Here is a 23,385-nt window from a genome sequence, read left to right as displayed (position 1 = left end):
GCAACTGTGGAGTCCCCGGGCACTCAGGAATCCTCCGCGTTTTTATTTTCTTGGCGCATTCTTCGAATCTCGGACGACGTGGCGTCCGTCAGGCTTTGGTCGCAACAACGTCTTTTATGGCCTTCAGACGCTTAAATTTTCCTTGACCACACAGGTTGGCGAAGTCGTCGTACTCCACGTCGAAAGCGGCAATCCCTGATCCGTTGCGTTTCAGGTATTTGTGGTAGAAGTACTCCGCCTGAAAGGACCACGAAGCCCGATGGTGTGATGTGCACTTCAATCTACGGTGCCTGAAGAAACGCGTATCCAACCGCTGGGTTGAACGTCATATTCCGCCAATGTACCGAAAGTGGTCGCGAAAGGCCAGTAAAGGACGTCAAAGAATGCGGAGTGTCATGGTATCGGATATCGCGATCCTGGCGGTTCGACGTACAAGTCTCACAAGAAAGAGCGAGGGGGAATGCGATGGTCGTTGTCGTCGCAGTGTCCCAGTTGCTGGCTGTCCAAGCTTCCTTAAACGTTGAAGCTGGAGAGCGACCTGCAGCAGAACGGAAGTCTTCCACAGCCACCACCGCAGTTGTAAAACCGCCAAAATCGCGGCCTGCGACAGCACGACATTTCTATGACGTCATCAGGAAGAAATCAAGAAACCAGCTTTTTGGGACACAGTAAACACTCCAGTCAGAAACTCGTTTCAGACACCGTATACTTCAGGAAAAAACCTGATGAATACCGTCGTCATCACAAGGGTCAGCACCCAAAAACTTTCTTGGGTTGTGTATTTCTATTACAATAAAAATCTCTCATTTCATTTTTGAGGACGAACCTGGCAAATGCAAGGGTTATTGTCTCGCTATTTTGAGCACATTGAAAAAACAAAATACGAACACATTATAAATGCCTTATTGCAGAACGTAGTGCTCCGCTTCGACGGGGCATGACTGTTTTATTACATTCCAATTAATCCAATTGTTGTAATTAAGTTACTTTTGAAAGTCGGTGAATCAAAGCATTTGGCCGAGATACACTGTGTCACCCCGGCGTGTTTTAGTGAGAGCATGTACTGCGACTGAGCTTCGCTCTACCTCTATAATGAATCACACATGTGAATAGAAAAGGCCTGAAGATCTATTTTAAGCTATCTGCAACTCTAGCCCAGCACTTGCCCTCTCGCGGACGGAGGGGGAACTAGACTAAAGAGGACGTCGGTGGGGAGTGTAAGGCTTGATAGTGCTGTTACCTCATGGTTCTGGCCAGCCTATTCGTACTGTAGCAGCGTGGCGCTGCAAGTCACGGCGCACCACGGCGCATCGGCTGTGCGCACCCCGGTCACGGATGTCACGTGACAAGCGCCTATAAGTATAGCACGTTCAATAAAGAAGCGCTCTTTGCCCGTTGGAATGTCGTCTGCTCAAGTTATCACATTGGCGACGAGAATGACAACGCACCCGCGCTGCCCAGCGGAAGCGTCGCAGACGGCAGCAGACGAGCACCATACGAGCGGGGCCAACTGAACGGACAGCGACAGCCAAAGCAGCGCAGTCATCGCATCTCAAGCGGGCGACGGACGGAGCGGACACGACGGACGGAAGCCAGCAACCGATAAGTACACCGTCGGTTTGCCGAAATATGGCACCTCTTGGAAAGCTTGACGAATACGACGAAAAACAACAGAATTTTGACTCGTATTTAGAGCGTTTCGAGCACTTCGTTAGCGCAAACGACATCAAACCAGAAAAGAAGCTAGCGGTGTTCTTGACCGTTATAGGACCTCGAGCTTACGAAGTTCTGAAAAGCTTGGTCGTACCGGCAGTACCGGGAGATAAGTCGTTCGAAGAAGTGAAAGTTTTGCTGAAAAACCACTATAGCCCGAAGAGCTCGGTCATAGCGGAAAGGTGCAAATTCAACAGACGTGTACAAGAGGAACAGGAGAGCGTTGAAGATTTCATTGTAGCGCTAAAGCATTTGGCAAGGAAGTGTGACTTTGGCCAGTTTCTGCAAGATGCTCTGAGGGACAGGCTTGTGGCGGGAATACGGCGCGAAGAAACGCAACGTGCGCTATTCGCCGAAGAAAGCTTAACCTTCGAAAGGGCATGCAAGATCTCATTGGATCAAGAGCAGGCGGCACGACAGACAGCGTTACTACACGCCGGAAGCAAAGACGCGTCGTTGAACGAGATAAGAGCGAACCAGAAAGATAACGTCAATAAGCGTGACGTTCGAAAACACAAGCAAAGCAAAAAGTCTTGCGAAAGATGTGGAAGGGCGCATGCGGCAAGCAAATGTTGGTACAAGAATGCTACGTGTCACAAGTGTGGCAAGTTAGGCCATTTGCAAAAAGTGTGCTCGAACGAGAAAAAGGGACCCAAGAACGCGAATGCAGTGGACTGCTCGGAGGACGATTCAGAACTGGACGTCTATCACTGCCTTAACACGGTGCGTTCGGGTTATGAAGTGAAAGTCAATGTTGAAGGGGCGGACGTTTTCATGCAAATTGATACAGGAGCGGCTGTAACAATTGTTCCTGAAAGTGTTGCGAAAACCGTGTTCCCTCATGTCAAGTGTGAGCCATCTCGGGTAAACCTAAAAACGTACACGGGTGAACGAATCCCGGTAAAAGGGCAATGTGACGTTTCCGTCACATACGAAAACCAGACTTTGAAACTGCCCGTTATCGTCGTCGATAACCAAGGCAAGAAATTGCCGTTGCTCATGGGGCGGAACTGGCTTGAGAGGCTCAGACTTGATTGGAAAAGCGTCATGTCACTGGAGCATGTAACTGATTCACACCGAATAGAAGCGCTGCGTAACAAGTTCCCGACAGTATTTTCTAATCAGTCTAGTGTCACGAACAACTATCAAGCGAAGATAGTTCTAAAACAAGATTGTACGCCGGTTTTTTGCAAGGCGAGACCGGTGCCTTACGCGTTACGCTATAAGGTTGGAGAAGAGCTGGACAGGCTAGAGAAGAGCGGGGTTTTACGCCGCGTAAGTCACAGTGAGTGGGCGACTCCGGTAGTTGTAATTCACAAGAAAGATGGATCACTCAGGTTGTGCGGTTCACACACGCCGACCACATCCGAGACCGCCTTGCAAGCCCGACGTCCCTTGCTGCACCGCCTACGCCGGAGGAGCCTACGCTTCCAGATGTTCCGGTGCCTCGAGAAACCCAGCCGATGGTGCCACAAGTTGCTTCTGCTGCTATGCCAGCGGACTCTCAAGCCGGCGGTCAACAAGCTACACGGACGCGTCAGCAGCCGCTTCCAGCACCGAGTTCCACAAGTGCGCCAGTGACGACACCGGAGCCTTGTACTGAGGCACCGACTTCCAGAAGAAGTACGCGAGTGCGGCGTCCACCGGACAGGTACAAACCGGAGGACTTCCGAAGCTGATGTGAGGGGGAAGGAATGTAGCAGCGTGGCGCTGCAAGTCACGGCGCACCACGGCGCATCGGCTGTGCGCACCCCGGTCACGGATGTCACGTGACAAGCGCCTATAAGTATAGCACGTTCAATAAAGAAGCGCTCTTTGCCCGTTGGAATGTCGTCTGCTCAAGTTATCACACGTACATAATGTAGTTTCAACGATAACAAAGTCAGTGCATTAAACTAAAAATGCCGTTTCACTCTAAAATTCTTTCTACCAATGGACCAGTATGTCTTATTCATAGGTGGTTTCTCGTAGATCCTACGCTCTGGATTGCGGACGGAGGATCAATCCGTTCTTAGCGTGACGACACGGGCTTCTGCTTGCAGTGCTAGGCTCTTGCGTACAAACTACGGAAAGCTATTATTCTTTCCCGAAGCCGGTGGAAACTGTTCGCAAAACGGCGGTTACAAAGAGAGACGTCGGGGACTGCATTTGTCTTTTGTGCATTTAAAGGACAGCGCGACCAAGAACATGGCCGTTTGATTCAATCAGTTCCCAATGACGGAATAGTGGTTCCAAGATAAACCCGAGATAAACGTATAAATGCTTCCATAATTTTTAAGTCTGTCTTTGTTACAGATTCACTCGTCAATATTAATTCATAGGGCAAAATCAAAACTCTCAGACATAAATAGATAGTATACAGGGATGTTATTTTACTTCATTATGCCTGGGGGTTTAGATTATGTTGTTTTCTAATCATCGCGCCCGCATATCTTGGCTCTTTAAATTCTCAATACAGGCAGTTTTTGCAGGGCGGATTGCGACATGTTAAATACCACAAAATGCATAGGAATATTCATTTGATAAACCAACCAATCAAATGCCGAAACCTAGCAATATTGTTACTAGTAACTATTATGCAGATTGACCACACGTTACAATGCCGCAAAACCGAGCGGGCGAGACCGCCAACCCTTTGAGAGAAACACTAACTATGAAAACTTTACTCTTTATGACATTGCCGGTCACACCGTGTGGTGAACCCTTTAGAGCAGCGGATCTCAAATGGGGGTCCGTGGACCTTTTGGGATCCGGGAAGGAACTCTACGGGTCCACGAAACTCTGCATCATAGCTAAAGCCCCGCAATAAATGTTGTCTTTTTTCTCGCAGAAGCTAGCGGCACGCACTTGGCGGCTGCTAGTGGGGAAAGAGCGCGGGCGGCACGGAGGCAGATGGAATGCCGACATGACGATCTCGGCTGCAGGCCACGCTGGATCGCTGCTTTGTTTATTTATTTGCGTAAATATACACCTGTAACAACTGGCGACCAGGAGAAACGTGAGTGAACAGTTTTGCTCTGTGCCGAGAAAGATGACGTAGCGCCGGCGCCCTGCCAAAGTTGGAAGCATTTACTGAAGAGTACGGGGACGCGTGGCAAGAGAACGCAAAAGTTTTAGACAAGCACGTCATTTCTCACAGGATTCCGGCAGACAACGAGCGTGCAGTATTCCTGGGTTTGTGCAGTAGACGGACGTATTCCCTGCTCCGGAATTTGGCGGCACCAGACGCCCAAGTGCAGTTCTACTGACCGAAAGTTTACAGCTGCTCACGGATCACTGTGCTCCGAGACCGTCCCTGACTGTCCGACGCTACCACTTCTATTGCGGAACGCAGAACGAAGGTGAAGCAATTTTGGATTTCATCGTCGAGCTGCGTAAGCTGGCGGATCCATGTGAGTTCGGTCGGAAGCTGGACAACCTAAAAGCCAGGCTCGTCCTCAGCATTCGGAGCGACCTAATGATAAAACGCCTTTTGGAGGAACCCGAATCCACACTGGACCGAGCCGTACAGATTGTTTCGAGCATGGAGGCAGCGGCCAAGGGAGCGGAACTAATGACTGGCTAGGCGGCAGAGACGACTCTGCATCGAGTATTGGGAGCCAGGGAGGCAGCCGATGACTGTCATCATTGTGATGGGTGGCACCATGAGTCTTCGTGCAGACTCCAAAAGCTACAGTGCTTTTCTTGCCAGAAGAAAGGATATGCGGCCAGTAAATGTCCGTAAAAGCAAAAAACGAAAAATTTGTAAGATATGACGGTCACTGGCAGACAGCATGGCGCGAACGGGCGGGAAACAACGCCCGACGTTGTTTGGATGCTGCGCATGAAAGTTGACACGGGGGCTGTCTACTCGGTCATGGATGACGTGGAGTTCAAAAGGCGTTTCCCGGCAGCGACTCTTCAACAGTCCGACGTCAAGTTGGGGGGGTACTTGCGACAACAGGCGGCGGTTGCCGGGAAGGCTACGGGTTCGCCGGAAGGCACGCTCAGTTGCCTTTGTTCATGGTGAGAGGAAGTCCCGCGCCCTTCTTGGTAGGAATTGGGCGAGAACTTTTGGGCATGTCGCTCGACAGTCTGCAAGACGTCCACCGCGTCGACGGTGTAGAAGATTGGGCCGGTGAATTCTCAGTGCTGTTTGCGGAGGGATTCTATACCCTTCGTGATGTGAAGGCCAGGATAAGTGTACCTGAAAAAGCCAGACCAAGATTTTTAGGCCAGAGAGCGATGTCGTTCGCACTTCCGGATTTCGTGGCACGCGAGCTCCAGCGGTTGCAGCGTGAAGGCATCCTGAGTCCGGTGCGCAAGTCGGAGGGGGCAGCACCGCTGGTTCCAGTTCCGAAGAAGGATGGAAAGACCCAGCTGTGTGGAAACTTCAAGGTTACCGTGAACTAGGTGGCAGACGTTGAGACGTACAAAGTGCCATGGGTGGAAGAAATCCGGAGCAAGTTGGCGGGAGGTGTGAAGTTCTCGAACTTATATATCAGGGACGCCGACCAACACGTAAAATTATATGATGCATCAAAGGAGTATGCAACTATCAACACCCAGCAAGAACTTTTCCAGTATAACCGGCTTCCCTTTGGTGTGGCTTCGGCGCCTGCCATGTTTCAACGGGAGTTAGAAAACCTATTGCAAGGTTGTCACTAGCTGGTCATCTATTTTGAATATAATCTAGTGACGGGCTGGCGGAGGAAAAACACCGCCAAAACCTAGAAAACGTATTGCGGCGTCTTAGCAGTGCAGGATTGAAGCTGGAGCGGCAAAAGAGCACCTACGGGGTGTCGAGAGTCGAGCACCTGGGCTACGCTATCGATAATGATGGCCTGCATCCGGCACCCCAGAAGGTCAAGGTCATTTTCCAAGCACATCAGTCAACGAATGTATGTAAACTACAAAGTTCCTTGAGTGGTCTTAACTTCTATCGGAGTTGTTTGCCGAACTTGTCATCTCTGCTGCATCCGCTGCACCAGTTACTCAGGAAAGGAACATCTTGGAAGTGGGTCGTGAGAAAGTGGCAGCATTTGAAACCATTAAGAATTCGCTGACGTCTGCTGACGTGTTGATGTATTATGATGCCAAGTTACCAGTGCTGCCATGTTGCGATGCGTCGCCGTACGGCATTGGAGCAGTGTTGGCACATCGAATGCAAACTGGTGCTGAGTGACCTGTGGCGTTTGCTTCAAAGAGATTAACACCAGCAGAGAGGAACTACAGCGAGCTGGACAAAGAGGCTCTGGCCGTGATGTTCGGGGTTCTAAAATTTCACCAATACGTCTGTGGAAGGTTATTTGAAGTGTTTGCAAATCACAAGCCATTGTTGGGTCTGATAGGGCCCGATTGGCACATTCCGCTGCAGAGTCCACCGCGGGTGCTGCGGTGGGCGTTGACGCTGAATGGCTACAATTACAATCTGTCCTAGAGGTCAGGTGCCAGTTTGGGTAATGCAGATGCCCTGAGCCGACTGCTACTACCAGTAAGAATGTCGGAAGTGTCAAGAGTCCTAGATGTATTCATGGTCGAGGGGGCGTATCCAAAGGTTCTGTCTGCCGCAGAAGTGGAGGCGGCGACTGACCGAGACTCAGTGTTGGCTTCGTTGCGTACGCGTTGTGAACTGGGGGTCCTCCACCATCCGGAGCTGAGTGTCGGCCATTTGCAAACCACATGGAGGAACTCTCGGTGTCGCACGACAGTGTGGTTCAGGGTGTGGGGTCCCGTCGGCACCCCTTCTGGTCGACAACCGGACGACGGCGCCTGGAGACTCGTTTTCGGTCCCCTCCGTGGCAAGGGCGGCGCCTTTGAGGTTTGGTTCCCGAGCGCCTCTTCTCTCGGGACCCATCTTGAAGATATTGGCGGTGTCGGCGGTGGACATCAAAGGACCCCCCTCCCGGACCGCGTCGGCGGCCGAGGCCCTGCTCGTGCCGCGGCAGAGCCAGACGGGGAGCTCCAGCGAGAGACCGCCCACGATGGGAGACAAGAGGCCCCCGCCGGTCTGGTGCGTGGCGACGGCGGGAACGGGGGAAGCTCGGACGACGGCAAATAGGAAAGGAACTCTGGCGCGGGAAACGGGCCACAACGGACGTGCGCGGTGGTGGCGACCGCGACGTCGGCTCGGGCGACGGCCCGGTGACATGGTCCGGATTTAGACCCCGGATTCGACCCTCGACGGCGACGTCCACAGGATGTGGTGTAGACTAGCACCGCACGGACGATCGTCATGCAGCATACAGTGGCGGCGCACCCGCTCCAGGCTTCCTCGATCACCTGTCCCGATCCCGAAACCCCCCAGCAGAATGTGAGTGGAATAAACCCCTTCTGCCGAGAGGTATGCGTTGCTGCGTCACGTTCATCCGGAGACAGGGGCCCGGGGAATTGGACGAGAACCCGACATAATTGGCGCCCAACGTGGAGCCTGCTTTAAATTCTGGTTGGAGTTCCGATTCCTGGCTTGTTTCCGGTTGGATTGGGGCATTGCTTCCGCACCCCTTTTGGGGGCGATCCTCGTTGTAGTAACGCCGCACGAGATCCGACATGATCGTTTGCTTGATGAAGAAGCGCGGACCTAGACGTTCCCTTTGCTGACAATCCTTCGTCCCAATCAACCAGAAGTTTATCCCCTGTGGCGAGGAGCGCCTTAATCTACTGTTTAGCTGTGCCGTCGGATGCTGGCAGGTCTATCCTTCAGCTTCTTGATGCCGCGCAAGTGTTCAGTGTGCGTGGATATTCCCGCCTTCTTTGAGGCCTGCAGTGTCGGGTGTTCTGTCGCCCCGACTACGCCTCCGGCTGTCCACGTCCGATGGGTGAGATGTCAGCTCATTTATTAGGCGATGGGACGTGCGCGGCCGCCTTTGTACGCGTGTCGTTGCAGTGCCTTGGGTTGACTGTTTTCGACTGCTCGCGTCAGAGAGGGTTCGCTGTTGGAGTATCTCAATACTACTTGCATTGCGGATGGCGGTTGCACGGACTGCATCGAGAAATTATTCCCGAACTGCATTTTGTCCGAGGGGAGCCTAGTGTTCGAGTTTTATTGCACGCTCGCTCTCAGTTGGCCTTGTTTTGAGCTGTCGGCGCGGTTTTGAGTACCGTGCGTCGACAGCGCTTGGGTACAATATGTGCTCTTGTGGCTCCGACCGCAGTGATGCAGTACCTTGCGGCCAGAGGTGATACCTTGGGACTAATCCCCCCAAGTGTTGCCGGATACGCGATGCCTGGTGTGAATGCATCGGAATTCCGAGAGCCACCGAGTTTCCGTACCCACCTTGTCAGTGGCTGTGTGTAATGCTCCGTGGGGTCCAGGTTGACGCGATTGTCATGTTCTGTTCCTCCCTGGCTGTAGAGTCGTGGGGGTGATCCCGCTTAATTGCGTGCAGTTTTTGCCGGACCCTCACACCGCCATATCGGAGTTTGAGCTTCGGGCGGAGATTACACTCGAGTTGTTGTCCCCAAGCCCGAAGAAGTGGAGGGGAAGTACGTGCCCTGCGTTGCCGCTGGGCATGGTACCGGTTCTCCGCCGCGTATGTGTACGCGTTGGGACGCGAGGGCGTGCGGAGGGATAACGGGTTAGTGTTAAGGGGGAAAGACGGTAGATGGGGACGGGGCCGTTCTCGGTAGCGAAAAGCCCTGTGGGGAGGTGGCGGGTCTTGCGATAATGGGACGAGTTGTTTATAGCTTTATCCTGTACAGCTGCGCGGGAGGCCCGGAAAAACGTACGGTTCACGTCGGCGGGCGCCCGGGAAGCCTAGAAATCATGGCAGCGGCATGACCGTCGGCGGCCTACAACTGTTGTGCGTTAGGTCAGCCCGTCGCTGTACAAACTGCAGCTTTTGCATGAATGACCAGCGGGTGTTGGAAGCCAGCGGTAAATGCGGTAAACACTTTGACGCTGCGGAAACGGTTTCTGCGAGGCAAACATAGTTTATTAACTCGTCCATTTCCAAGATTGGCCGGTTAGATTGTATGGCACTTCGGTGTCGCGCTTGTATAGAGGAAGAGAAGATACGCGTGCGGGGTGCTTACATTGTTCGAACCCGGTCAGTCTTTCCAGTCGCAAGAAGACTTTTGGGTTATGCGGTGTTTCGACTTGGTCTGGGGCGGGCTTTGTGCCTACACTGTTGCGTTCATCCAAGGACTCGTTGCTTGGATTGAGAATAGAAGAGTTGCGAGACGCGTAAATGAGGCGCCTCCATTGCTCGATCCTGGCCGACCTTGTCAATCGCAAGAAGACTTTTCAGTCATGCGGTGTTGTGACTTGGCCGGGGGACAACTTGAATGTGCATCAATGCGTTGATCAAAACTCTCTAGCTTGTGCAGGGCCAGGACTTCATAGTGGTCACTCCACTACACTTCGGTGTGTACCCCCGTTGCACGCTCATCGCTCTTGTTTGGAGATTATCCCCGAAGAGTGACGCGGCAACCTCTGGTACACGGCCAGACGTTGCGGACAGAGCCTTGTAAGAAGGACGTCCAATAGACTTGCTGGACGCACCATCCGGCATATCAAAATGCTGTCCCCTTTTGCTGGCTTCAATGGCCGGTACCGCGGGGCACGGGCCTCTCGGGGTGGCGGCTATCGAACCGCATTCCGCGTACCGTAGTAGTGGCTTGCTTGTGGCGAAAGAGTCGCGAACGATGTCTACGTGAATATGCGTAATGTTAATTGGTACTGTCAGCGGCAGGTTTTGTTCGTATGGTTATTGTGTATCGCACCTCGCAAATGGTGCAGGATTTGTAGCTGCTTGTGACGCGAAGACGGTTAACTTTTGTGCTGATGTTTTGTGCTTTCATCACAAGTGATTTAGCTGTGTGGAAAGTGAATTCTGTTGTCGGAGAAGCGATTCTCTAGCGCTCAAGTAGATTATGTAACATTTTAGTAGAGAACGATTGGGTTGTCTTGTATAAGAACAATGGTTGTTTAATGACTATACATATCGACAATAGTTTGGTGTTGTGGCATGCTTCCTGAGTTGATGATAGGTTTGATATTTGGGTACATCTTTTGAACATGTAGCGTGACGACCTTGATGAGTGTATGCTTAATAGTTTTAGAACGAAGAGCTTCGTTTGTATCTTGTGGCATGCACACTGAGCTGAAGATTTGGTTTTGTCACGCTGTACGATATTCAGTGCCGCGATTTGTTAGCGTTTGTTTTTCTGTCTCGAACACTGGGGTGGAAGGGACTTTCAATTTTGGTGTATTGTGTGCGACTTAGTGCCGGTGCGTGCTGTGAGCGGTGGTGCTCTGTGCCCGCTTCTGGACTGTACACCGCCTGGTCGGGCTTCCCTGTGAATGAACTGTCCCGGCGGGCTTGCCTCGTTTGGCACCCTCGTCGCGATCATCAAGGGTGATCGCCATTATCGGCGGCACTCAGCTGAGCTCCCGTGCGGTATTTGTGTCATCTGCGCCACCTCCACTTCTGACCTTCATGACCCCCGGGCCTTCGTTTGAGGAGGGGATGGTGTGGGGTCCCGTCGGCATCCCTTCTGGTCGAGAACCGGACGCCGGCGCCTGGAGACTCGTTTTCGGTCCCCTCCGTGGCAAGGACGGCGCCTTTGAGGTTTGGTTCCCGAGCGCCTCCTCTCTCGGGACCCATCTTGAAGACATTGGCGGTGTCGGCGGTGGACATCATAGAACCCCCCTCCCGGATCGCGTCGGCGCCCGAGGCCCTGCTCGCGCCGCGGCAGAGCCAGACGGGGAGCTCCAGTGAGAGACCGCCCACGATGGGAGACAAGCGGCCCCTGCCGGTCTGGTGCGTGGCGACGGCGGGAACGGGGGAAGCTCAGACGACGGCAAATAGGAAAGGAACTCTGGCGCGGGAAACGGGCCACAACGGACGTACGCGGTGGTGGCGACCGCGACGTCGGCTCGGGCGACGGCCCGGTGACATGGTCCGGATTTAGACCCCGGATTCGACCCTCGACGGCGACGTCCACAGGATGTGGTGTAGACTAGCACCGCACGGACGATCGGCATGCAGCATACAGTGGCGGCGCACCCTCTTCAGGCTTCCTCGATCACCTGTCCCGATCCCGAAACCCCCCACCAGAATGTGAGTGGAATAAACCCCTTTTGCCGAGAGGTCTGCGTTGGTGTGTCACGTTCATCATCCGGAAACAGGAGCCCGGGGAATCGGACGAGAACCCGACAAGGGGAACCGTGTGGTGGTTCCAAATTCGCTGCGAGCGGCAGGGTCGGATCTGTTACACGAGAGTCAACCGGGGGTGGAGAAGATGAAGCTGGTGGGCCGAACACACGTGTGGTGGCTCGGCATCAATGATTACATCGCGGCCAGAGTTTGCAGACGTGCGGTCTGCCAAGTGTATCGGAAGGCGCCACGGGCAGTGCAACCAACACCGTGGTCATTCCCAAAGCGTATGTGGTCACGTCTCCATGTGGATTTCGGGGGACCTTTCAAGTTGTCTACTTCTTGGTGTTGGTAGACGCGCTCTTAGAGTGGGTGGAAATAGTCCGCGTGCCGTCACCGTCGTCAGAAGCTACGATGAAATGGTTGAGGTCCATATTCACAAGTCGAAAGCTGCCGGATATGATAGTGAGAGATAATGGTCCCGCATTCCCAAGCGCACAGTACAAGTTGTTCTTGGATCGTAAAGGGGTCAGGCCAATACTTATGCCTCCATACCATCCAGCCTCCAACGGTGCCGCAGAAAGGGTGGGACAGAGTGTGAAAGAGAAACTCAAGGAGTCTGAACCTGGAGATTTCGAGTGTCGGATGGCCAGAGTGCTGTTCACGTACCGGACAATACCATATGATCTTACTGGACGCACCCTAGCAGAGCTGGTCATGGGTCGGCGCTTGAAGACGGCATTGAACTTATTACGGCCGGATCTTCAGGGCAAAGTGCAGTTCCAACAGTTGCAGCAAAAAGTATACATATACCTGTTAGCACGAGCAGAGCCGGTACCCCGGCCTGGAGATGCTGTTTGGGCCAAGATTTTCAGGCCGAGACCTCGTTGGGTGCCTGCTTTTGCTGGGGCGACCACTAGTGCATCCTCGACCGAGGTTCAGCTGACAGATGGTTTAGTTTGGAACCGTCATGGAGACCACCTGCGGCATCAGGTTAAGGAGGCTGAACTAATGAATGACGAATCGAGACAGTATCTGCCGCCGTCCATCGGGCAGCAGCTAGAGGAAGCAAGGAGATGGGGCAGCTCCAGATGCGCAGGTGGAGCTGGCAAGCGACTTCCAGCCCGGCATCCCAGAAAAACCAGGGGTGTCTGTCAGCCCAGCAGGAAATTGTCGCCCAGATGTTCCTGCAGCTCAAGAGTCTCCAGCACTCCAAAAATCTACAACAGTCCGGAGGGCGCCGCAGCAATATTCGCCATAACCCCGGACTTGCAGTGGAAGGGTGTTATGGCAGCAGCTAGCGGCACGCACCTGGCGGCTGCCATTGGGTACAAAGCACGGGCTTCACGAGACGGATGGAATGCCGATAGGAGGATCCCGTCTGCGAGCCACGCTGGCTCGCTCCTTTTGTATACACAAATGAGTAAATATAAACATGCAACAGTCTTCTTTTAGATCGAGAATTCATGTTCCAGTTCTCTGGCCAGTTTTGTCGGGTGTATGTCAATTAGAGAAGTCTACTTTACACTATAGCCCTTAGTTATATCCGTTTTATAAATCATTATTATAATTAACCTTTATCTTCCCCTCCCTTCACCACTAACGGGGTCCTCTATCATCTCCACCGATCCACAAGGGGTTCGCGGAACACCGAAGGCTGAAAACCACTGCTTTAGACCATTGGTGCCAGGCACAGCGTAAACACTACGATGCGTCCGCTGCCCTAACGTATTATTTCCCGCACACAATGACATTCCCAGTACCCATAGCGCGCTTGCTCTTCGCAAGGCTGCAAGGTTTTTAGCACTCAATAAAACACATGCCCCCCTTCCGAACACGCATTATCATCTTCTTCGCAGTCGGTTTTCACTTGGCCTATCAGGTTCTTTCTTCTAGCCATATAAACGCGCGCCTCTTCTTGTGCGCTCGTTCGCTGACCAACATCTGAGAATGGCTACATTCGCGACTCGCACGTTTGTTGTGACCAAGGAGGTATGCACGCATGCTAAAGCAGGGTTATGCAAAGACGGCAACCGAGGGACGTATCAAGGAAGTAATAGCAGAAGACGGTAGGGTGTCTCACCACAAATAATACTTTATACATATTTACAGATGTATTAACGTCGTCCGAGAGCACATTCTCGCTGTGGCTTGCTGCTCCTTTTAAGGGGGTCATATTTTCCCACTTCCCTATATGATAATTCATGTAGTAATATTTGCAGCCAATGGTGGCGCAGTGTCAGCTTCCAAACTCCGATATCCGCTTCCAATCCCTTTCCTTGCACAGAAGCCCACCGGAGGCACGGTGAGGACTCTTACCCATTGGCGCCTTGTCAACCTTGCGCTCGCAGTTTCCGCCGTACTTCCTGGACTGATGAATAGAAGGCTTCCGAAAACGAAAGATATTCCGGCTGATGCCTCAAACGTTCTCCACTGTAAGAGGCTCCACTCGAGGAGTCTGGCAACGGGAAGAGGCCGGCTTAACCCCCTGTTCTGATGTGCCGCGGTGGGATGTATCCAGTCAATACCGGCTGAAACGGCCGGTCACCGACTGTCAATGGAATAACACCCCCTTCATCCCCGGCCCGGAGGGTGAGAGGGAGGCGGGAGAAGGTATCGCGACCTCCACAATACCTGTCATGACGCTCCTCTGCCGCCATTGACTTCATCATACGTGGAGAAGTTTAACAATTTTGCGCTGACCTGATAGGTGCCTTGCTTCCCTTGAAAAAGGTTCCTTGTTGATCACCACCGTAGTGACGTGGGCGAGGGCGGGATCGGAAATATCCGAAGGAGTGAGACATCAACTCAGGTCTTAAGGGGAAGGCATTAGTGATACAAACACTACAAGCCACTATCCCAGCACGAACAAGTGCTTCGCTAGACCCAACAAGAGTTTTGGCAACCCCACACCCAATACTTGACATCTTCCTCACTCACTATTCAAGCTCGGGCAGAGACTAAGTCCTTTAAAAGCAAAACATGCTTTCAACCAGGAATACAAACTAATGTTACGGTATCGTTCTTTGAAATAAGGGATTACAAGATCAAAATAATAATTTCCGAGAATAGGACACAAAATTAACTTTACAATTTAGCACCATGCAATCATGAAGCTCGTACACCTTTTAAAAGCTCCGACACAGGTCATCAGCATTCTCGTTTAGCTTTCTTTATTTTGCTTCATTTCTAACGTTTTCTACCACGAAGCGAGAGAAACTTTATAACGCAACGCGCTACAGCTCAACGAAACGCAATACAATCGGCTCCCATGAAAACAAAACCTATTCAGCAAAGCCAATTTTTGATGACACTAATATTGAATTATTCAGCTCTTTGTATGTCGTTTTTCTTACTTCTCAAAGCGCTCTGTCGAAACAAACTGGGCGTTTTTTAAGGAAACGGTGATTTTGATCACTGAAAAATATATACTTCTGAAGTACATAATTAAAAATTATGCTTCATCATGGTTTATCCGGCGCTTTTGAGGTTATCGAACAAAAATAAACATCTATTTGAAACTGCCAGGCTCAAGTCCTGCCACATTTGCTGGCAAAATCATATCAGTGCTGTTAAGCCTAAAAAGAAGGGAGTTCAGAATGGTAAGTTCAACTTCCTCAAACTTGAGCCACTAAGTAAGCTACGCTTCAGAGTAACGAGACTTGGCCATATTGTGTCGTAAAATCATGGTTGCCAGTTGTCTGAAGCTTTATCTAAAATCACAGGAAACACCTTTCCGCCCTCCACAAATGTTTAAACAGTTCGTGACAGAGCAAAGAAATACTGCGTGATCTTCCTAACACCGAATCTAATGCTGAGGAAGTCGCACTTTTAAATCATGACGATCGGCAGTTGCGTCTGCTCTGCATACGAGCCGAAATGGCGGCGCCCACAACAATGCCGGGGAATGGAATGCCGATACTCTAAGAACAGCTTATTTAGCGGCTCTACTCCAAACTTTGCTACGAGCAATGTTAAAAAATAATCCGCGTCCATTGTGGAATGTATTCCGCCACCGCGATAGGCCCTAACGTTTTTGCTAAAACACTTGAGGAAACTTTGATTGATGAATATATATTTGCTAAAATGTATCTGGAAGTGTTTATTATGTGTTTTTCTAGAACCCCCATCATTGCAAACCCAAGCTTTCCAGTTGATTATTGCCCCTTTAATGGATCCACTCATCGTTTCTCCCGATGGTGTTCTGAGCATCATAAATGATCTTATGCTGTCCTCTGCAACTGGAATGTATCAAATTAACTCAATTTTTTTTTTAATCTACAAATACATTTTTTATCGTAATCTTTGCACATATTATTCAGCAATCATTTGAGGCAGCACTCATACCAGACAACTCGAAAATTGGTAATCTTATTCACTTGCAGAAATCTCATAAAAATCCCGTTCCTATCAATTATAGCCCCATCTCACTAACCAGCGTCCCCAGGAACGTTTTTTGACATAATTATTACGCAAACGCTATCATCCTAGAATACAAATTATTTTTTACCAGGTCAACACGACTTTAGAAGATATTTATATTGTAAAACTCGACTCGTGTCTATCAACAGCGACTTTCATTCGGCATTTGATCGGGTGGTCGGGAGGGCTGAATATTTCTAGTTCGCCAAAGCGTTGGTAAAGATATGGCACCGGCCTTTATCGCTTGCGTTAACTACACATCAACTCTGTTTTTTTTTAACTGTTTGGTATCATATCTAACTAATCACTCGCAATATTTAAAGCGAAATGGTACCAACTCTGCCGCACGCTTTTCTCCCGAAGTATCTCAGGAGTTCGTTCTGGGACCTCTGCTTTATTATTTATATCTTATTAACTTGCAAAAGGTGTTTTTATTTAATCAAACACTTTTGTAACGACTGTGACATTTATCGTGCAATATTCATGATTTTGAGTAAAAAAATAACTATATGAGCTAGATTCCATACTACACTGGTGTGACATCTGTTCAATGGTGCTCAATATTAACAAATGCAAAATGATGCGCCAAACACGTAAGGCCAATTTAAATTTTGCTCCTAGTACTAATAACGCACCGTTAGAACTTGTAGACTCACACAGGCATCTGAGCATGATTTTAAGTGCTGACCTTTCCTAAGAACTTTATATTAACTATATCATTAACGACGGAAATGGAAGGCTTGGCTTGCTCAAACGTAAATTAACCTCTAGCCATCATTCTTAAAAATAATTCTTTACAAAACACTAGTTGGTTCCAACCTAGAGTATGTACTTTTCGTCTGGGACCCCTCTATTATTTAATTTACTGGTTCACTTGAACGTGTTCAGAACAGATATACATGCTTCAAGCTGGCCAATGATAACTTCACCACCAGTGTAACGTCAATGAACGACAGGTTGTTACTCCCCAGCTTCGCACATTGTGCAACAGTTTCTTCTATATTTCGTTTTGCTAAAATCGATCACCATATTTCTGTGCTCCACTCACAACAAATATTCTCCCATTACTTTGTTTCAACACTATATGATCATCGTCACAAAGTCAGCGTCAAATTGTGCCATTCTAACGTTTAATATGACTTTTTTTTCTAGAAATTCCAAAGACTGCAACCGCTTACCCGCATCGCTCATATGAATTACCGACCACGCGCTTCTTCTTATATCTATTAGCAATTTCATGTCTCCAGTTATTTAAGTATTATATATTTTGCTTTTTTATATTAGCATTCCTATTGTTCCCACTCCCCTGTCTAATCTATTGCGCACTGAGTGTTGAATAATTAAAAAAATAAATAAGAAAAACACCCGGCTAAACCGACTCCATTTGGCTTAGGCAGAAAAATTCTGTATTGACTACCACGCCTGACGAGCTACGGGGACATAGGGACTCCAGGTAGTTGGACGAGGTTGAAGACTTGTCAAGCACCGCTCCAGCATTCCCTCGATTATCTGCTCTTCGTCTCGTACTGCAAACTGCGGCGAGTTTGGCGGCTTGTCTAGCACCTTCTTCACGATGGATGACTCCGCAGAGCTTTTGTTCCTCTTATTCGCGATGCTCGGTTTCGAAGCGTGGTTTCACTGGTGTCCCCTTCAGGCCTGTTGCTTGGAAACTGCTTTTGATGGACGGTTTCTCGAGATGGGTGTGCCGGTGCTTTCATTCCCCCCCTCGGATCTTTTCGGTTGTCGAGCTTCGATTCCTCGATGTCACTAGTGCGTCTCTTGCTCTTGCAGCCACTATCGATTGATTGTGTTTGTCCTTTGTCCCCTTTGTTCCTCCTGGCCAGGGAATATTTTCGTCATTGTGCAGCTCATTTGTACACTTGCAATAAATTACCTTATAAGCATCGATTGATGCTTTCCAGGGATGGTTATCATAGCGATCTTCATCTCTAAGACCAGTCAACAGCTTTTGCTCTCTGCAGTATAGCTCCTTCGTGCTTTGGTGACCTTGTTCATTAGGCTGTTTTGTCTATCTAAGCTGGAACGCAAACTGAATGATGTAGATAACTGCATCGGGCACTGATTGGCTCTTTTCCCGGGTCACGTGACATGACGTTGAAATGTAGTTTTTCTCTATGCAGTTAGGGCTATGCTCGTAAAATGATGCAGTTGGCGGTGACGTCAAAATGTCGTCACGATGTACTTTGACGATGCAGATCACTGAGTGGTCGATGCGAAGCCAAAGATCAATCTGTATCGTAAAAAAATGGCGACCCTAACATATGCATCTCTACTGTTGGGTTCGCCAACGGATCGAGTTTTTAGAGATCACCGGGACGCTTTTGAGACGAGCAATGTGAGATTTGTGGGCGAATACCGGCTGACCAAAGGGGTGACTCGCTGGCTGTGTGACCAGCTTCGCGGAAAGCTCCAGCGTTGTCTTGAAGGCTCCCATGTGCTGACGGTCGAACAACAAGTCCTCGCAGCTCTACGCTTTTACGCCGCTGGTGGCTTCCAGGGAACCGTCGGGAGCGACGAAAACATTGGTGTTTTCCAGTGCTTTGTGAGCCTCGTACTTGTTGATGTCCCCAACGCTATCATCGATTGCCTCGGATCGAAATGGCTGTGTTTCCAACAAACTCAAGCAGAGAAGGCGCTCACAAAAAGGAAGTCCTTCGAGCGATGCAAGTTCAGCGGCGTTATCGATAAATATTCTAAATACTATTACACGATTTAACACGATTGTGTTTTCAGTTGAGTGCACCCCATATAAGCGATTTGGCTGAGCGAAATGCCAAGCAAGCAACGGCAACAGGCTTAAGTTGAGCTAGTTCGTTCATACTTGAGGTGGATAGAGAGAGAGATATGCTTTATTTTAAAGCAACTGCTTCAGATCAGGCCAGCTGAACTAAAATAAACATACACATAAAGAAAAGACCATACACACAGTGGGACTAACAACTGATTTTCTTCTTCCCCCTCTTCTACTACGAAACCAACTTGAGGGAAATATTCTCTTTTCTTCTTTTTTGCTTACTACTTCACCGAAAATTTAACCCGCGAAGGAACATTTTTTCTTTCTCGTGCAGCACGAGAGAAGTTGCACTAACGCACTCAAATACAGTCAATAAGTAAAATTTGTCGTTAGTTGTTTATACAGCAGGAGGTTAGTCTGCCTGAACATGGCGACATTGTTACCCACTGTAGATAAGCAATTTAGCCAGTGCAGTACGACTGCCAGCCCGGGGACTTTAACGTGCATCACGCAGTACACGACCGCACGCCGGTACGATGCTCATCCAGCAGATCGAAAGGGGCAGGAGCGGGGATTGAACCCACGATCCCGGGGTTCTGCAGCGCGAGCTTTCGCTCCACGTGCTCCGAGCTGGCGTGCGCTAGCCTACTCGGCGATTCTCCGAAATTCCCTGTAGGGAAAAAAAGAACGATGTAGTTTTAACTCAATCGCCACTGTTCGGCGACGTCACCGGACACGTCACGGTGCAGTTCTCTTCCGATGTAGTTGGTTAGTGATGGAGATTAGGCTCCTCCCACCGGCGACGTCACGATGCAGTTTCTCCACCGCTTTTTCCAGCATAGACATACTGGACCAGATTGAATGTCAGTGACCCAGCCCAGTCTTTGCTCCTCGGGCTCTCTTTCAAGCAGACGCGCCGACCATGTCGGCACCTAAATTTTCGATATCAAGTTCGTTGGTCCTTCAGCGCGTCGATTTCTCTAATCACCTCCGCCTTGGATCTTTGTTTGTCAAGACTCGGCTCTGCCATGTCGCTGCTTAGTCCCTTCCTCTCGAAGCCACTGTCAGTCAATAGCTCCCTGGTATTATTATATCCACGATTTTAATATCCCAACTTCTCCCGACTTCGACGACATCTTTCTTTTGCGGGACTTGTATTCGCCAGAATTCCTATGGCACTCTCCGTCAAAATGTCCCGACCAGACCGGAGGACGCTTATCATGTGCTGGCTTTTTTCTGGGTGCTTTTTATGTTTGGACGAACACCCGACATCATTTTGCGATGACGACGAAGTTTCCAAGAGACTCTGCTCCAAATTGTTTTTTTGTTTTTTTTCGGCCTGGTTCGCTCTCTGCTTCTTCTGTGTCCCTTCTTGTTTTAGTCTCCATCGGCTGGCAGATCCCTGAGATACATTCTTTTCTGCTTAGTGTTGGCCTACCTCGACGGCAGCTGCCGCTGGCTGGACTTGCCGTCGTTGAGCTTTCAGCAGCGCTTTTTATCAGGGGCGTTCGGGCCAGATCGTACGACGCTGAATTTTCGGTGCCTCCATTTAGAAGGCTGGCTGGAACAGGGCAAGTTTCCCCAGAGGCCCTGACTTTGGTTTTCCTTGCTCAGCCTGGGCTCGAACGCGTCTGTCTCCCTTGGATTTTGTGGTCTCGCAAACGCTGCCGGTGGATGGGTCATTGGAATTGGTGGTTTTGTGTTTCCTCTTTTTTCACCTTGACAACAGCTCTTTGTGGCTTGATGCGTTGCGCCTCCGATGACGCTGCTCATCATAACCATTTGGGCCAGATTGGGAAATGCTGTCTCTGCCCTGCCTCTTCTCCTTCTTGCGAAAAGAGCTCAAACAACGTAAATTCTCCGATATCCGTTGGCTTGGAGTTCGCTCGTCCCGCCTGGGCGTTGTCTCCGAGTTCTTCGATGAAAAAGGCTTAACTCCAGGTCACTGTCAGCCGGAAGTGAACGGCCTAGCTTCCTTCCAGGACCTGTCGCGGGGCACGCGTGACGCCGGGCAATATTCCCATACGTTACCGGATCAGACAGCCGACCGCCAACTGTCAGTGAGATGGCACCCCCTAGCCGGGGGTGAAAAGGGGGCAAGAGGATGAAACGTGGCCTGTCGAAAGGCCTATCACAAAATGCCCAATAGACAGGTGGGAATACCTTTGCAAATCTAACGACCTACAGATGGCAGGGCGTTAGTTCTATGACGGCGGCTGTGTCAGACATAGATTTTTAGTGCGCCCGTTCGCTGAACAACGTCCGAGAACTGACGCACAAAAAATCAGTCCCCAAATATTTAGCTATCAAGAAACTACCACGGCGCCATCCGGAGCGCTTTAAACTTTTGAATATATTACTATTGGTAATACCCCACGACGCCAGCCGAGCCAAGGAAACGCTAATATCGCTATGGACTTTGGTTCTCGCATCAGGTGTCGAACGCCTAATTTACTCTTTACTTTCCGCACTTTTAATTTGAAGAGCCCAAGTCAGAGAGCCATCCGACACAAAATTAAAAGATATGATCAATCCTTCAATCAATTCTGAATGAAATAAATCGCACTTGAACTCAATGTTCGATGGCGCACCGCGCAGCATTTACCTTGGTCTTCAACAGTTGATGATCATCATAAATGATCAGGAAGTGAAGCGTGGAGTTTTCCTTGTGCTTCGACATGCCCGCTGCTGAATATATCTCTGGCCCGATGTCATCGACGCACGCCTGCAAAGTGTGAAGCCGAAAAAAGGCATTTCAACTCGGATGTAATCCGGATCCCTTAGTCTTGTGACGATGTTGACCTCGTCATGAAATTTACCCCCGATAGAGTGGCAGTGCGTGTGTGAAAGTGTGCCTGACGCGGATGTCGTGGCTGGCCGTGGCTAGTAGGGGAGGAGAACCGGGCGACCATCGATGCGCCACGAAAAAGGGACGTTCGAGGGGAAGAAAACCAGCTGCTGGGGAGAAGACGTTGGTAGCGGCCGTGTGAGCAAGGAGAGACATTCAGAAAGGAGATGGGGAAGGAGGGGCCTGTCGGGGTGCGGTGAGGAGAAACCGAACTGCAAGAAAAGAAGCGGCCGGGTCCAACGGGAGGGAGCGGACACAGCACAATCCTCAGCGAAACAATCGGCCGAGCAAGAGACCGTGAGTTTTGTCTGCAGCCACTTAGAACATTTCAGCGTTATATTAAACCGACCTCGCAGCAGGAAGGTCACTGCTTATATCTGGCTCCCTGGCAGCGCGTAGGAACTTTGTCAGTGCTCTGTTGTGCCGTTATTGAAACTCTGGACCTGCTGTGCATGTAGACTTGGTTGCTCTATTATTCTTGCGGGTCTCCGTTTGTCAATGCTCTTGGAGCCTGTCGCGTTACTATTATTCTTACGGGTGTCCACGAGTGCCCCCTTGGCATCCCTAGATGGCTGTTTCCTTTGCTGCACATAAATTGTTGTGTAATCGAGGCTGCGGGGTGCTGTCCATCCTTGACGACGAATCCTATCGGATGTGCTGAGGCGCAGCACACTGTGGCTTCCCCCCCCCCTTCCTACGGGGACGTCACAGTGCCTAATAGTGGCCCGAAAGTCGAATGTGAAACCGAATACGAATACCAAAATTTCAATGGCGATGTTTACAACTTTAAAAACGGACTTGTGTTTCTACAATGCTTCGCCGGAAGTTACGTCGAAATGTGATAGCATCGCTTAACGTCTATGACCGTTATTTCCGCTAATTAACTTGCCACAATGCATGCAGCAGCTAAAGAAAATCAAATGTACTTAAAGGCAAAAAGTTGAAGTCGTTTACAACTCCCTGTAACGCCGAATTAGAGCGCAGCTCTTGAGGAGGTGGAGGGAGGGGTACTGGGGGGGAGTGGGTCAACTGACCGGGGGGGGTCACGTGACCTTGGGTGGTCACGTGACCTGGGGGTCACGTGACGATGACAATGCCGATGATGTCTCAGTGACGTCACTGATGACGTCATCAGTGACGATGACTATGCAGATACCGATGACGTCATTAGTGACGTCACTGATGACATCATCAGTGGTAATGACGATGCGGATGTCGGTGACGTGATCAGTGACGTCACTGATGACGTCATCACTGATGATGACGATGCGGATGCCGGTGACGACATCAGTGACGTCACTGATGGCGTCATCAGTGATGATGACGATGAGGATGTGGATGCTGGTGACGCCATCAGTGAAGTCACTGATGACGTCATCAGTGATGATGACGATGCGGATGCCGGTGACGTCATCAGTGACGTCCCCGATGACGTCATCAGTGATGATGACGATGCGGATGCCGGTGACGTTATCAGTGACGTTCACGTCATCGGGGGGGGGGGTCACGTGACCTTGGGGGTTACGTGACCTCGGGGGAGTCATGTGACTTCGGGGGTCACGTACCCC

At 50.3% G+C, this 23,385-nt stretch overlaps 1 protein-coding gene across 1 annotated transcript; it reads right to left on the bottom strand.

Moving 5' to 3' along the window:
* Window positions 1-88: 88 nt before the first annotated feature.
* On the bottom strand, window positions 89-21,649 carry LOC115317977 (chitinase-like protein Idgf5). Its single transcript, XM_029977711.3, has 2 exons — window positions 21,575-21,649; window positions 89-238 (listed from the first exon to the last, which is right to left on the bottom strand). Exons 1-2 carry the CDS (start codon window positions 21,647-21,649, stop codon window positions 89-91), a joined length of 225 nt encoding a protein of 74 aa, XP_029833571.3.
* Window positions 21,650-23,385: the final 1,736 nt, after the last annotated feature.

Source organism: Ixodes scapularis, unplaced genomic scaffold (genome assembly GCF_016920785.2).
Source record: "Ixodes scapularis isolate PalLabHiFi unplaced genomic scaffold, ASM1692078v2 PGA_scaffold10__122_contigs__length_95168666, whole genome shotgun sequence".
Lineage (NCBI taxonomy): Eukaryota > Metazoa > Arthropoda > Arachnida > Ixodida > Ixodidae > Ixodes > Ixodes scapularis.
The sequence above is the reverse complement of the archived record's forward strand: the minus strand, read 5'-3'. Positions and strand labels throughout refer to the sequence as shown.